Raw genomic sequence first — 16,720 nt, 5'->3', positions numbered from 1 at the left:
TTTTTGAGGGCAGTGTGACAGTGTCAGTTAACATTTTGTTAATGTTCATTCCCCACATGCAATAAGATATCTGAATTAATTATTAATATAAACAAAATGTTTCAAAGTAGATTTTTTAAAAGGACAGCTGATGTTAACACGTGTTCTCGCGATACTGTTGCGTTCTTTAACATGTTTTGGGAGTGAAGGCCGCGGTGTATCATTTATTCTTTCATTCATTCACATATGTACTTATTTATTCTTTTTTCTTTATTTCGTTCATTCATTCACATAATTCTTGCTCTTAATTCTTACTATAATTCATTCATTGTGAAATTCCGACTGAAACAATAAACTGGCTGAAGTTCTGTTAAACCAGGGATAATCTACAACGTATATACTCTATATAGCCTCCCTGGTTAAACACAACTGAGGTTGCACTGGGAAGAGCCAAGTCACTGTGTGTGTTGGAGCATGACGAGACACACGTTAATTAGTACAGATGGTAAAGAAAGCAAGCGAGTGTCCTATCCCTGTTGTAGAGTATCCCTGACAAAACAGATCTTCCACTTATAAAGAAATAATTTCCAGTTCAAGATTAGTACTGACAAAATAGAAACTATTGAAAATCCATGAAGGCAAAGTTTACTTGGCATGCCCCAAAGTTCCCTTTTACTAGTAAAACTTGATTCTGATTTATAATCACAGATATGATTTACTGAATGACGTATATTGAAATCTCCTGCAGTTAATACATGCATACACTGGTGTAACTTGTCTCCAAAATCCCATCTCTTTGAATGTGCATGTGATTGCTGGACAACCTGTCCTTTCATGTTCTCCCTCTGCATCCTATAGAAGCAAGACTCAAAGTACTTTAACTGGGAAAGAACTGTGCAACATAGAAGAAACTTGATCATCTCCATTTGGCGCTGGATAATAAGCAGTATAGAAATAGTATGCCCATTTCATTTCATTAGACTGACAACCTTTCATGTTTCTTATCCATCAGTTATTTGAAGAATCAAACTGGACTTTGACAAGGCTAGAGTGAGTGAGTTTAGTTTTACACCACTTCTAGCAACATCAACATGAGGGACACCAGAATTGAGGGTAGTTATATATTCATGATCTGTCTTGAAATCCGATAAAAGCACAGTCTAAGTAAACTTAGCCTCAGTATTTTTCGTTATACTCCAATACCGAGTCTAAGTGGTGCAGTTTAAGGAAAAGCACTGAGACTAAGGTTACTTAGACTGATAAAAGCACTGTGTGATGAACAAAAAAGTTAGAGACCTTATTTTCATATGTTCTGTCGAAGACGTATATTCACGTGAATATACGTCTTTGGTTCAGTATTTCAATGAAGAAATTAAGCATAACGTCTTCAAGAACAAAGAAGTAAATTTAATTGTCATATTCCAGAAAGTTTAAATTTGTCTTGTTTCTAAATTTCCACGATATAGATAAGACTGCATTTTGTAGCTGGGGCAGTTTGATTGGTACCCTAAAAAACACTGCACACAAGAGGCAAAATTGCAGTATATGCTGCCAAAAGGGAAAACAGTTTTGGGTGTAGAAACTATTCACTGTGTTTTCATGAAACATTTGCGATTTACCTGTTAGGTTTTAAAGTGTTTGTCAAATTGTACATATTTAAATACCTAGTGAGAACAGTGCACTGGCCATTTGTCACCTTCTGATCCAAGATCAATGATTATGTCATGTTTCAGCTTAAGTCCAGTTGAAGGTATCTGTGATGGAAATTCTGCCGAGAAATGTTTTTCTCTGCCTTCAGCATTGATCCACACAAAATGTGTGCGAATCATCATTTCAAACCACATTATATAATGTGTTCAGATGACAGGCTCACCTGTTCCAGAAAAATTTGATATCAGTGATCCAACAGACAACACAACCATTCCTCTAAGGAAATGTTTTAATAACAAGTGAAGAAAGCAACTGGTATTTGAAATACCATCATCGGTGTCTTTAAAATAAACAGAAGAATCAGTGTTTAACACACCTCAATATATTCTTATGGATAAGATAGTTTAGTCTCTGAGAATTTTCAAGTCAGTATTAAAATGTATACCTTATCACTTTGGTTTTGGGAAAAATATTATTGTAATGTGCTTTGACATTTAATTCTTCAATAAATATAAACTGTACGAAATATCTACATCCATCAACAGTAAAATTGGTGAAACAGTTCAAAATAACAACAAGTAAAACCAATAAAAACAAAGTTACTAAATTACCAAAACAAAAATCAAAGTAAATGATACGAACTTCATAAAATAAAACAATTAATCTACAGATGAGAGTGGCAAATAAGTAAGGCAACTTGACCCAGAACAATACATGATAAACTTTCAATGTTTGAAGTAATGAAGTAACAAATTATGAAATGAATAGATGAATGTTTGAGTAAACGAAGTGCTTCTCTCATATACAGTATCATTACAACAATCATTCTATCCTGATACTGGATCCGTCTTCCCATAGGAGACATCACAAAGTCAACTCGCAGCATAAGCAGATTCAGTGGCAAAGCAATATTTAACATCATTATTTGTTCCAGAATGTGGTAGAATTTGCACAAACATATCCGTTTTTCTAAAAGACATAGCAATTCAGAAATGACTTTGAGAAGTGCCAGATCAAAATATTATCCAAAGACAAAATACAGCATAATTTTGTTTCTTGTTTTATGGATCTGCTTGCAGCATTTTTTCAAGTACAAGAAAAAAAATTAAATTAATTTTAAGCACTCAAAAAATGTTTCATTGGCCCAAAATGTAAACTTACAAGAAAAATATTTTTTAGATTGATTTTTTGCCCCATGTATACTTCATAAATTGCCCATAGTAAAATACTTTGAGTCTTTAGAAGGAATATTACTTGACTGGTAATTTTATTTAAATTTTTCCCCTCCTGCCTTTAGGACAAAAATCCATAAACCAAGAAGCAGAATTGGTCTGGCCTGAACAAAACATTCCTATTCCCAAATGAAACTACAAATAAAAACCTTTGGGTATGGAAAACTGTGTATGAACTACATACATGACATAGAACTTAGTTTTATCATACACAAACATATGAATTAATCTTTTTTTTTTTAAAAAAAAACACACAATACAAAAACAAACACACAACAAAACTCAAATCCTTACTAATCTATAGCTGAAACTGTACAGAAATGCTATATGGAGATGCAAGTATGCACTGAAGTAGAAGATTCTTAACCAACAAAACTTTCACATTTAACAAGTGAGCAAGTTTAATATTATGTCATTTTTAGCAATATTCCAGAAATATCACATTGGGGAACATCAGAAAAGAACTTCAAACCATGAACCAATGTGGGGAATCAAACCTGCATTTGGGACGAGCAAACACTTTAACCACTAGGCTACCCCACCGCGTCCTGAAGTTAAAATGATGAATCAAATCACTCCAGCTAATGGACCAGGGAATAAAAGCAGTAACCTGACAAGATGATTGAAAATAACTATTTATATGGATTGATATTTCATACAGATCATACAGAGACTAGCCTCTCTTTTAGACCAGGCTGACACACTTATACACAAAATAAAGAATGCTACAATGTTTCTGGCACATACCAATGTCACTATAACAACACATAAATATGCATACATAAATTATAAATATTTGGAGTTTTGTTTTAATATTAAAGATGGACACCTGGTAGTAATATTGAAATTCCAATTTGGAAGCCTTGAAAAATCGTAAGCCCTATAGTGCAATAAATATCTATTTTTTTTTTTGTAGCTGAATTCAGAGAGCTATTTTAGAGCTGACATTGTAAAACCTATCCTTGTATTGAGAACAAGATCGACAACACGAAGGGGTAAAAGACTCCCAGCAACATGAGCTAATCACTTAGCTGAAATGTGAATGCCATACATTAAGATTAACTTACAACTATGTTGTAATGTAAATGAAAAGTTTAATTCAAAGTTCTAGAAGAAATTCTGACATCATCGATGGTCCTTCAGTTTCTGGGGTTTTTTTTGTGTCGTCTGCAAATCCAGGGATGCCTATGAAAAGATTTGTCTTGCATTCCAATAAATAAATGTTGACAAAATGTTCAAATGCAGTCCCTGTGAATATTAAGAAGGGAAATTACACAACAGCGACTCTACTAAGACAATACCTGCAGGGAAAATACAAGATGCAAGATTCAAATCGTTCTGTTCACACAGGTTGGCTGTATGTACAATATGCTTCAAACAGTTCAAAATTAACCTGGAGGTGTTCAGTAAGATAGATACATCATTCGCTGTTACCTCGGGGCCCATGTACCCCTCGGGGTTGATGTACACTCATTGTTTGATTATGCTGACAAACACTGAACGAACATCAACCCATGTCCCCCTCAAGATCAGGGAACAAGTTAAAATGTACCTTAGACTAGCTTAGACTGTTTATACTGCAAATAGTGTGGTACTGTTGATATATGTCATTAGGTTCTTGAATACGCACAAAGTGGAAACGTATGGAAACGTTTTTAAATTTTGCACTAAAAAAGAGCACGACATATAATTTCAGTCAAAGTAAAACTTGTTGCCATGGAAATTCAAAAGTTATTTTATTCAGAAACACGTAACTACCAAAAGGAATCAGTTCACCATCAATTAGACATATCTTTGAATGTGCAAAGTTTCTTAAAGAAACACTAAACTACCAAAAAGAATCAGTTCACCACCAATAAGACATATCTTTGAATGTGCAAAGTTTCTTAAAGAAACACTGAACACTTCCAAATCTCTGCTCTGGAAGAAGGACTATCACCAATTTCACTCAAAGTGAAACTAAATATTTTCTATTAAGATAAAACAAACTACCAAAAGGCACCAGTTGACCATCACACTTATGTGCAAACTTTGTTGATGAAATGTTTTTTTTATCTTCTACTCTGTAAAAGACAAATTTTCATAAATGGATAGAGTCAAAAATATTATCCCCTCAAAACGGGTTGCAGGAGAGTTTCAACTACAACTGGCCAAAATTTTATGTACAGTGAAGATCCTGGATACCCAAACCTGTAACATCTGAAAACCTCACCTTCCAGTCAGTTCTCATAAGAAGAGAAAAAAACCTCCCGTGCTGTAAAAGTGACTGTCTGTAATGGATATCTGGTTTCTGTTTCCAGACAGTAAATTTTACAAATGAACCCACTGAATTCACACAAAATTGATTAACTTATCTGCACAAAGTTTTGATCTTCCAGAGATTGTGTGAAGTGAAGCGTGAGTGTCCCACCTTCTTTGACACAGGATAAGGTCTGCTAATCTGGATTAATGACCAATCAGCAAGGTATTGGTGGTGATTAGTAGCCCAATATCACACTGAGTGAAATGTAATTGGATAATCAAAACAGCCATGCTGTGTTGGAAGAGATTTTAACCCAGAAGTGTAAGCTTGCTACAGTTCCAACAACAGAGCCTGTATCACAGAAATCCACCTATCGTGATATTCAGTTATCCAGATGATTTACACAAAAACGAAGATGTCAGGATGTCAAGGGTATCACTGTATCATAAAAAATACACGAAAATGTACATCCAGCTTCAGAAAATGTCCGAATAATGGCTAAACTGATGATTAGATTCTAACATGTTGAGTAAGTTCAGGTGTCTGCATTGCTCGGATCCTCTTGTATTTTTGGCCTTGGAATCATCTTGGGGTCAAAGATGATACTAATGACACTTTTGAGGCTAAATAAGAACGAAAACCAAAGAATCAATTTTAGTTACAATAATATTTTGTAACTCAAACAGCAGCATCTCACCAAACTGATATAAATAAAATTAAAATTATTTTCCCCCAATAAAGATCAATAAATTGACAAGAGACTGCCACATTACAAATACCGATTAGATCTTTATCCACTGTCAATATTGACACTAACAAAGCACTGTCTCCAACAAAAATATGGCAATGTCTTTATGCATGTGATGACATCTGTGTCTCAGAATTGATGCCTGTGGTGATACTGTTATCCTAAGCAAACGAGTGAGTTTAAGCTTATGCTGTTGTTAGCAATATCAAGACAAGTGACAACATGAAATAGTACTATGAACAAAACCATTTTGAAGGGAAAGACACTTAATTGTGAAATATAACTGTCTCGAATGCAACAGAGTTCAAAAACCTCTATTTTTCAGACTTAGACTTATATTTTTGTTTGGCCTCTATTTCTTCCTAATAGTTGATGGTATCGTTTTCAAGTGTAGAGATTTTTACGTGTCATATTGTGACATTATTTACCCTCAAACTAGCCATCATACTGTCACATAAATTTGTCGGTACACATAAGCAAGTATGGTGTAAACTTTAACAGCTATGTAGTATTTGTATCAAAATCAGGATGTAAAGTCTGGGTTTGAAAACATTTCTAAAAGGACCAATTTCCTCCAGTTAGTAATTGAAATGTAAACTGAAATGTTACGTCACCTACTTACAGACTGTAGACAATCATGATGGTCTTAATAAGGATTCTTTGACTTCAGTAACATCAGCATCTCTTGATCATTACAAGTGATACTTTAACATATAAGAATAGATATTTTCTTTAGTATCTTTAAGGATCCCAGATTTATGATAATATCAGCATTTTCTTTTTGATTTTCTTGATTGTCTTTCTAAGGATCCGGTGAACATCGCTGGGTTCCTCTTGAAGCTGAGAGATCCTGGAATCCAGAAAGTGTACCATACTGGATATCTGCTCCTTGACCTTGAAGTCGTCTTCTTCCTTTCCACACTGGGTCTCTGCTGTGTACTTTACTGAAACAAAGATTGAAAAAGGTCAAACAATCAGCTTGTCCATTATGCATCTGTTCACTGTGAAGTTAAGTAGTGAAGCAGTATATTTATTCTATCTAAACACTTATTTTATCGAAACTTTGGTCTGTGGTTATCTGATATGCCTGTAACCGAGTGAGTGAGTGAGTGAGTCCTTTGTGTTTTACGCCGCTCTAAGCAATATCCAGCAATATCACTGCTGGGGATACGAGAAATGGGCTTCACATATTGTAAAAAATGAGGATAATCAAACCCGGGTCTTCGGCTTAGACTACCCTTTACCCCTTGATATAAAATTCAAATAAAAAATCATAGGGAGGTTTCCCTTTGACATGAACCTTGACAGGACACATGAAGAAAATATTAAAATTTGCCATTAATCAATCAGTAGAAAATGTGTTAAAAGAAATTTTCTCACCTACAACAGAAATGTCTTTCCATGTCTCAGGTTTATCATCACTGGGCTCTCCACATTCCAGCTCTTCATTAGGTACAACCATTTGTTCCTGACCTTGGTTGAGCTCTTCATCCTGCTTGAAGGTCACTGAATTAAAGCAAACATGACTCCATTTAACAAAAATACAGTTAATATATTTATTGTCATTTGTAATATTACTTGGGGTGGGGGGTAAGATAAATAAATCACAAATGCCTGTTACCTGAAATCAACATATACATGAGTGTATGTGTAAAGGCTGCAATGATTCTGTTTAATTCACTGAAAATCAAATCTTACCTTTTTATTTTCGAAAACCATTGTCACTGAATCATCTTTTAGTTGAATACCTATTTAGATTATTTACACACAGCGAGAATGTCAATTTTATTTTAACTTGAGCAGTTTTGTGCACTGAAAGAAGGCAAAACGTAATTGGCTGATGCTGGACTGAGAATTGTTTTTAGCAGACATCGCTATTTCATGCCAAAAAAGGCTGACTCTGAAATTAAATGATATCTGATAGTTTTACTTCTATGAAGATTTAGATTGAAAATGATTACATTGAGGTTCAAATTTCGAAAATCAAATCACATCGAGATTTGGGTGTATTGCTGCAGCCCTAATATGTGCATGAGTAGCCCCCTCATAAACATTTCTTTAATGCTCCTTGTCTTAAAACACCACCATGTACTATTCCCAAAATACTGCTCGAGACAATAAGCAATTCCGGACACGTTTGTAAGATCCACAATAATCTATGATTGAGAATGAAACTGCAACAACTCTGATGCAATCATGTTTCAGTAACATCAAAGATGACCTTGAACTTGACAGAAATAGCATAACCATTAGATGAAGGAATTGTTAAGGAACATGTAACTATGAAGTTTCATGACAGCTGAAGTAAGTGTACCTCAGAAACTGGCAATATGTTATGGACTAATAACACTGACACTGAACATCAACTAGTATTTACCAAAACTTTTATCAAATGGGTGGGAATGAGTGAGGGAATGAGTGAGTGAGTGAGTGAGTGACAGACAGACAGACAGACAGACAGACAGACAAAGTTTATTAACATTGACCTGTTTATGAGGTGCTCAAACCATTCACACCATGCCATATCAATATATATTGCATATGAAACAAATCTTTTAGGTGCAGTCATTTCGACCACCTGTAGCAACAATGATGATCCAGTCGAACAGCTGTCCAGTTTCATGGACTGTTACTAATGCAAATATTCAGCATTCATGCCACTGATAGTTTCAATACTCATAACAGAATATAAACAGACTGTATCAGCCATGTTGACTGAAAACGGATTTTCTTTCAGAGAAACATATGGGTATCTATTACAAAAATACATTACAAAAACTCATTACAAAGCATATCTCAGACAGTAATCAGAGTTGTACCTTAACTACACTAAAACCTTTGTAGTACCATGCTGATTCTGGAATATTTCATTACATGTAATTATATATGCAACTCTAGACTGGTGCATTGAAGTGTGGTGGAATTGGATAGAAGAGTGAGTGATTTGGGTTTAACCATGCATGAAGTGAGCGAGCAAGTCAGCACGTTTGGTTTTATGCCACTTCTAGCAGTATTCCATCAATATCACGATGGGGACACCAGAAATGCATTTCTCACATGTGGGAAATGAACCCTGGTCTTTGGTGTGACAAACCAATGCCATAACCACTAGGCTACCCTATTTCCCTGAACAATGCATGGAACAATATTTCTGACTTTATACCATTGCAATTAAACTTAACACATAGTGAATGAGTTTGGTTTTACGCCACTATTAGCAATGTACCAGCAATATCATGGCAGGGGGACACCAGATATGGACATCATACATTTTACTTATGTCGGGAATCAAACCCAGGTCTTCAGCATGATGAGCTGAGACTTTAACCAGTAAGCTACCCCACCTCCCACATAACTTGGAAGTCCTTACATCCCATGAAACCCATGATCATTGGCCTGTGGGATGCAACTTGGCACAGCAAACAGCAGTGCCTCAGACAAGCAGACCACCTTAATTTCATATACATTGTAAAAAGGCAAAAGTACTCATCAAAGTTTTCCAATACTATTTACTGCACTTATGCTGTGACTTAACTTTAACAGTAGCGAAGACTGCAAATAAATCATTGCAACTGAAAAGACAAAACCGACAGGCCCTGTAGCTCACCTGCTTATTAAGGCACCAAAGGAAAGTGGTCTCACCTGTTTAGTTCAGACAAGGCACAGTAAATATTAGCATAGAAAACCATCCTTTCATATATTTTCTTGTCCTAAAATATACATATGTTGTAGTGTTAAGCGTTCTGTAAGCGAGTCATGCTACAGCTATACGGTGAACATACAAATTAGCATTTCACAAAGCACACAGAATGCTCAAATCTTTGAAGGGCAATTAGAGGTGGAATGCATAAGAAAAGCCAGATTTATGAATGTCAGCCTAGATTTTCGAAGCTCTCTTACCGCTAAGATAGTCGTACGTTGATGTTAATGTATGACACTTACGACTATCTTAGTGCTAAGAGAGCTTCGAAAATCTAGGCCCTGAGATCCAGATAAGGCGCATATTTGCAATTTCGCAATAAAAATCACATTTATTCAATTAATTACAAATCTGTGCAAAAAACAGAATCACTTAAAATCCAATAGGTCTTTAATACCTTGCGTACTCAAAGGTGTGTGTTACGTTGCATGTGACCTTTAAGTGATGCCTATATACATATACTATTATAGTTGTAGTTGTTGTCCATAGTTTACTGCAGTAGTCGCATGACTTCCATGTTTGGCTGCCAACTAATCGGCAATATAAGAATTGCAAAAATTTAGGTCATTTAAGAAAAATTTACATATTTATATATTTCAAAATATTAATTACCCAATAAAAGTAGGAAACACTGTGTAAAAGTACTCAATTCCTTAAACTAGTGGCAGTATACAAAATGCAAGTTACTCCTATAAAAATGAAATTATTCATAGACAGATATGGGAGTAAATACCCAATCACTTGAAAAATTATCCTGAGCTCTGTGAACTTCTTTATTGTGAATAGAACGTTTCTAAATAATGCAACATTTTCATAAAGAAAATGACATTCATAAATCTTGATTCTCTTATACAGCATGCTCTTCATTTCAATTTTTGGCCATTTCTTTCTTTTCAAGTCAGTTGACATACACAGCATTTTTTATCTCATCAAAAAGTTTTAGTGAGCTACCTTGCAGTTCAAAACTTGTTTCATCAAGTCTCTCTTGGACACACTCTGCAGTCTGAATCATCAGAGTATTGTACAGCCTCTGCAACATTCTGGAAGCTCCTTGACCCTCAAGTTTCCGTCGTCTAGGAAACATGCTGGGCCCACTGGTATCGTTTTTCTCTAAAATACATTCAAAATTAATCTGAATGAATGACTCAAATGTCAGTTGTGCACTGTGAACAAGATGACTAAGTTTTGTTTCAGAGATACTAATTTATACAGCATTCCTAATGGTCTAGTTTATTAAACAATCTGAAAATGGTTCCACCATTCTAAGGCATTACATGTGTTGCTTAGTTTACAGATCATGATAATTCAGTGGGTGCGTGAGTGAGTGAGTGAGAAAGACACTGGGGCACTGGGGCTTATGGTACTTTGCAATATCATGGAATCTCTGTAGTTGTGGTAGTGAGAGAGTGAGAGAGAGAGAGTGAGAGTGAGAGTGAGAGAGAGAGAGAGAGAGAGAGACCGACCAGAAATGGGCTTAACACAGTGTACCGATGTCATGGCCAAATTCAGAACAGTAAAAGAAATCAAATTTGAGTTATGATGTTGATGGTAAAGATCATGATTATGGTAATCAATTGGATTGCCATGAAACAGAAGTATGAGCCAAATAGGGATATTGTTTATGGACTAAAATTCAGGCCAAGCCTTTAATAAAAAATACTTTTCCATCACTTACCAATCTAAACCAATCTCTGGAATAGCATCACTACTTTAACATACCATCTCAATAGATATGAATGTTTACCAGGAATTTCATTTTACCAGATACTTTAATCAAAAGGTCTTCTATTCTAGCCTTTTTCCGAGTCAGTCGCTTCACGAGCTTTCTTTGACTGCATGGTCCCACTTCAACCTGTTGAGCTGCTCTCTTCTCAAGGAACGCCACCATGTCAGACAGGTGCTGATGGAAGCACTGGACTAAACTACATCGTGTTGCATCAGAAGAGTTGGCGTCAGCTCCTGTGAGTGAGTAGGTTGAATCTGAGGTACTAATTTCAATTATCAATGCTATTTGCAAATAAGAGAAACCCTTTGCCTCTACTGAGTCCTTTGAGGTGATATGAGTCCAAAAATAAATTTAGACCTTTGAATAAATAAAGACATTTTGACTTTTATGGTTTTTTTATAATCATACTTAACATGGAAATTCAAAATTTCTAACCAATAAAATTTATTAACAACAAAAACCTGAAGTTATCAATGCATGGTGTTATCCGGCGCAATATAAATGCACATATTATGTTTTACAGATTAAAAATTGAAATGCAGCAGAGAGGGTTCGGGTGATCCTGGCACAGTCAGGCTGGTCAAGCTCATCATCAGCTCAGGGCCCTCGCCCCCTCTACACGCAGCCCAGACAGCGAATGGGACTTCTCCCAGGAAACACTGCCTAGTCGAACCCACCAAGAACTTTTCGGAGAATATGAAGGCTCCCCAACACTGCAGCCTTCTGCATTACCCAGATTGTCAGAAGGGCTGTGCTCCCGGTGGAGAACCCGGGCACTCTCCTCATCTGCGCCAAGAGATCAGGAGGTACCAAACCAAGGGCACCGAGAACAATGGGGAGCCTGACGACAGTGTACTTGGGATGCAAGCGAGACATTTCAAAGGCGAGGTCCGCATATTTATCATGCTTTTCCTGAATCTTGCCAATCACATTGCTGTCAAAAGGGACAGAAAATTCTATGATATAAATAATTTCATTGGCTTTATCAAAAAGGACAAGATCAGGTTTGTTGGCTGGAATTCGTCTCAGGCTGTATATTGGCCTATTCCAAAGAAGTTTGTAGTTGGCATTTTCCAGGACGCCCTGGACATGTTCAGGGTCGTACCATGGATGGACCTCGGAGTCAAAGCCATAGGCATGGCGGAGACGATAATAAAAGCAGCGAGCCATGCCATCATGTTTGTGTTTGTACCAAGGAAGGGCATCCACTGACAAGGTGTTGGACAGTCTCTGTAAATTGATTGCAAAGCCGACATTTCATATTGATATTTTCTTTAAGAATAACATTCTGGCGATTGCGAGTGGGAAGTGACTGGTCCTGAGCAGCAAAAAGGAAGCCCTCAGTTTCACATTTGAGACCAGCTGACTTCATCCAGGCGAAGGAGTCGCTTGGATTGCTGTTCTGTTCCACACACTGCATGTACACTCGATGCAATGGTTTCTCAGACAGCTTCTCCACAAAGGAGCGACTCTGGGCAGACTTGGTGAAGGACTTCACCTGGTTTACTCCCATCACTGTACCGTCCAGCAGTACATCGCCATCAACAAAATCAATTTCAAATTTCAGATTGTGTCCAACAACCTTGGCACGCTTAAAATAGCTGTGGAATTCCTTGCTTTCATCGTGAGTCTTGACATGCATCACCAGAGGATCATCCGATAAATAAATATGTGGAAAAGTGCACAATAGAATTCTGTCATGAAGAGCTTCCACATTAATCAAACCCCGTCCTCCCGAATTGATTGGCATGTATAAACGATTAAGAGAGGAACGAGGGTGGTGTGCTCTGTTATCAGACATGATCCTTCTGGTCAGGCGGAAGACCCTGGATGTCTTGTTTTGTCCAATCAACTACTCCAAAGGAATAGGAGAGGACTGGCACAGCAAAAGTATTGGTGGCTTTGACCTTGTTTCGAGCATTTAGCTCTGAACTCCAGGTTTTCTTTAAACGAGATTTATTCTCGGCCCGAAGTTTATCTTGAATCTGGGCATTCTGGAGCTTGTCTCGAACTTGCATTCCAAGATAGGTGTAGGCCTGATCTTCCACAAGATGCTCAATAACTCCTCCCCCTTGTAACCTGACCGATCCATCATTAGTTACCTTGCCACGTTTCAAATGAAGAGTATTGCATTTGTCGAGTCCAAATGTCATGCCTATATCATTAGAGAAGGACTCGACAAGGAGAACCTGTTCTTTCAAATTGGTCTCTCCCTTGGCAAGGAGCTCGATGTCATCCATGTAGAGAAGATGAGTAAGAGGTGTTGGGGATCTGTGCTGAGGAGGTCCGGGATGATAACCCTCCTCCCTATTGAGCAGAAAACTCAAAGGATTCAGAGACAGACAAAAAAGCAAAGGACTAAAGGAGTCCCCCTGGAAAATTCCCCTTCTGATTGGAATAGACTCCGAAGTCTGCACATGTTCTTGTGAGTACATCTCAAGTTGAGTCGACCAGCAACTCATTAAAGACTTGAGTAAATCAAGTAGTCGCTCAGGGAGGTCAATACACTGAAGAGACTTCAGAATCCATTCGTGAGGGACAGTCGTATGCCTTTTTGTAGTCTATCCAGCACATGGAGAGGTTGCGGTGATAGGTTTTAGCCTCTTCCAAAATCATTTTCTGTACAAGAAGTTGATCCTTGCACCCCCAACATCCCTTTCTCGCCCCCTTCTGCTCCCTGTAAAATTATCTCATTGGAAGAGCAGTAAGATGACACGAGGTTTGACAAACACCCTGTGAATAATTTATATTGAGTATTTAGACATGTGATAGGGCGGAAGTTTTTGGGATCAGTCAAGTCTCCTTTCTTGGGAAGGAGTATTGTGCGACCTTTGCAGAACCATGGAGGAACATCACCTGTATCCACAAGAGAATTGAAACAGTGAAGGAGTGGTGCTTGGACACAGGGAAACAGTTTCCAGTACCGGTTTCGAATTCCATCAGGCCCTGGAGCTGTATTAGATTTGGACTTCTTAATGACACTTTTAAGGCAATCTGGTGAGATGTAACAGACAAACGACCAAGTTACTTTCTCATGCATTGCATGGTTATAATCACTGACCCATGGTGCCTCCAGGTTACAGTTGCCGGGTACAGACCACAACTGTTTCCAGAACCTTTCATTGGCAGCCATGGGAGGCCGTTTATCATGCTCACCATCACCACTTGTTTTAAAATGCCTATAGAATTGCTTTTCATTATTTTTGAAAAGTTTATTTTGTTTGATAAATTTGTTTCTCTTTTCCCATTTTTTCTTTCTTTCAGTCCAAATTTTTATTTTTGCCTTAAGGAAATCGACAATTTGGAGAAGTACCTTTTCTTTTGTTGTTTTGTACTGTAATTTTAATTTTCTCCAAATTGCCTTTGTCGTTTAGACATGGGATTCCCTGATGATCTTAATTTCAGGCACAGCTCTATCCAGGAAATATATTTTCTAGTTTCTGTTAATTTTACTTGAAACCGTTTTTTTCTTGGTTTATTGTTAGTAGTATTAGAAGACTTTTCTTTGGAAACTGTGTGAAGTTCCTCCAAGGTTCGAGCGGCAGCATAGACACAACAATTTACTTCATGTAATGAACAGTCCGCAGGAAGTTTTAAAGAGATAATTTCATTAAGTAAATCAATTTCATTTTTGGGAAAAGACATGTTAAGTTGTTTAATTGGCCTCCGTTTCTCTGAAGGTAAATCACAAATTTCCTCATAAATAGAAGTAAACAAAATATAAACAGGGTTTTCGGTAAGGTCTGCAACTGAAGAAGAGGAAGAGTGAGGGTCCAAAATTTCGGGGCCAACTGGCTCTTTCTCGGAAGAGTTTCCACCAGGAAGATGAAAGAGGTTGACGCTGACGTCCATAAGAAGTTTTGGGTCTGCTGCCACTTGAGCATTTTGCTCTTGCAAAGGTTCCTGACGGGCACCAGTTGTGGGTTGAACTGGCTCACAGGGCATAAGATGTTTTAGCCTCCGGAGTTGATCTCGGAGATTTTGCTCCGTCAGGTAAGCATACATGGGCATGGCATTGTCCCAATGCAGCTTTAGCGATTTGCCATTTATGCGTGGATTGTCAGGCCATCCAGTCGCCATCGCACACTCAAGTAGCGTGGATTTTAGATGTTGTGACCAAGATATTCTTGGTTGGGTTCTGTGCCTTCCCCTGGGGCAAGTCCCATCTCCAGTGTGGTTGGTGTCACTACCGGAGGAAGGCTGACTGGGCTGCAGAGTTGTAAGATGTTTTTCTCCTTGTTTGTCTGTAACCCAGTAAAAACCAGCTTCGGGGGGTCAGCCCTAACTGGGTGATGTACGTTCAGTTCAGGGAATAAAATTCCCCTATCTAGGCCCACCACGGAGAGGCGTACATCATCAGGCCCTTATTATTATTATTATTATTATTATCATTAAAACTGAATGAGGAAATGATTTAGTAATAGTGACATGGGCCTTACACATAGTACACATGTGGGAGCTGAACCAAGGCCTTCGGCATGAGGAACCACTAGCATTAACCGCTAGCCTGCCTCGACACATGAGCACATGTGAGTGAGTGAGTGAGTTTAGTATTACGCCGCACTCAGCAATATTACAGCTATATGGCGGCGGTCTGTAAATAATCGAGTCTGGACCAGACAATCCAGTGATCAACAACATGAGCATCGATCTGCGCAATTGGGAACCGATGACACACGTCAACCAAGTCAGCGAGTCTGACCACCCGATCCCGTTAGTCGCCTCTTACGACAAGCTGAGTCGCCTTTTATGGCAAGCATGGGTTGCTGAAGGCGTTTTCTACCCCGGGACCTTCACGGGTACATGAGCACATGTATGGTAAGCACAAACCACAAGTCCAACAGAGGTTTGAACCTTTTTCTCTCACAGATAACTCTGAACAGCCATTCATAGCAGCATAGATTAAGGGACACCAGTAACTTTCGTCTTCTCTGAAGGAGGAAACATTTCATAAATATGTACACAAATTACTTTCAAAAATTCTACATTACCATTGAGATCTGCATCTGGTTCTGTGATAGTTGTTTCTTGAGTCTGAAAAAATATTATGTGTGCAAAAAATTGCTAAAGCAAAAACAGATCTTAGCACTTTGTTTTTATGAAGTTTATAACCAAATATTTTTGAACAATTATTGAAGTCATTCTGAAATGCCTATTAAAAAACCAAATTATATTCTATTCTGAATACCTGGCACACAACCCAACAAATACATGCATTACTGCAGACATTGGGAAACTACTTAAATGTTAACAAAGGTGTGCTATTAACATAAAATCAGGTAAATGACAGGGGAAAAAACTCTACAGGTAGTCCATTTTGATGCCTTGAACAAACCCAAAGGACAATATGGAAAGCAATACATGTACTCTTGTTAGCCATAGCTCATCTCTTTATGTGTTCTCCATACTGACACCAAAAATACATCATGAAAAGTTTCAATAG

The 16,720-nt window shown here is 37.6% G+C and overlaps 1 protein-coding gene across 1 annotated transcript in view; it reads right to left on the bottom strand.

The window, feature by feature from the left end:
- Positions 1–1,904: 1,904 nt before the first annotated feature.
- Positions 1,905–16,720, bottom strand: part of LOC137298537 (uncharacterized) — a 35,408-nt gene continuing 20,592 nt past the window's right edge. Inside the window, exons 11-15 of the mRNA XM_067830836.1 lie at positions 16,269–16,311; positions 11,313–11,510; positions 10,503–10,661; positions 7,232–7,357; positions 1,905–6,795 (exon numbers count right to left, since the gene is read on the bottom strand). Of these exons, the coding sequence (XP_067686937.1) occupies positions 6,608–6,795; positions 7,232–7,357; positions 10,503–10,661; positions 11,313–11,510; positions 16,269–16,311 (714 nt within the window). The 3' untranslated portion in view covers positions 1,905–6,607. The remainder of the gene's footprint in view (positions 6,796–7,231; positions 7,358–10,502; positions 10,662–11,312; positions 11,511–16,268; positions 16,312–16,720) is intronic.

Source organism: Haliotis asinina, chromosome 10 (assembly GCF_037392515.1).
Source record: "Haliotis asinina isolate JCU_RB_2024 chromosome 10, JCU_Hal_asi_v2, whole genome shotgun sequence".
NCBI lineage: Eukaryota > Metazoa > Mollusca > Gastropoda > Lepetellida > Haliotidae > Haliotis > Haliotis asinina.
This window is presented reverse-complemented; position numbering and strand designations above follow the sequence as displayed.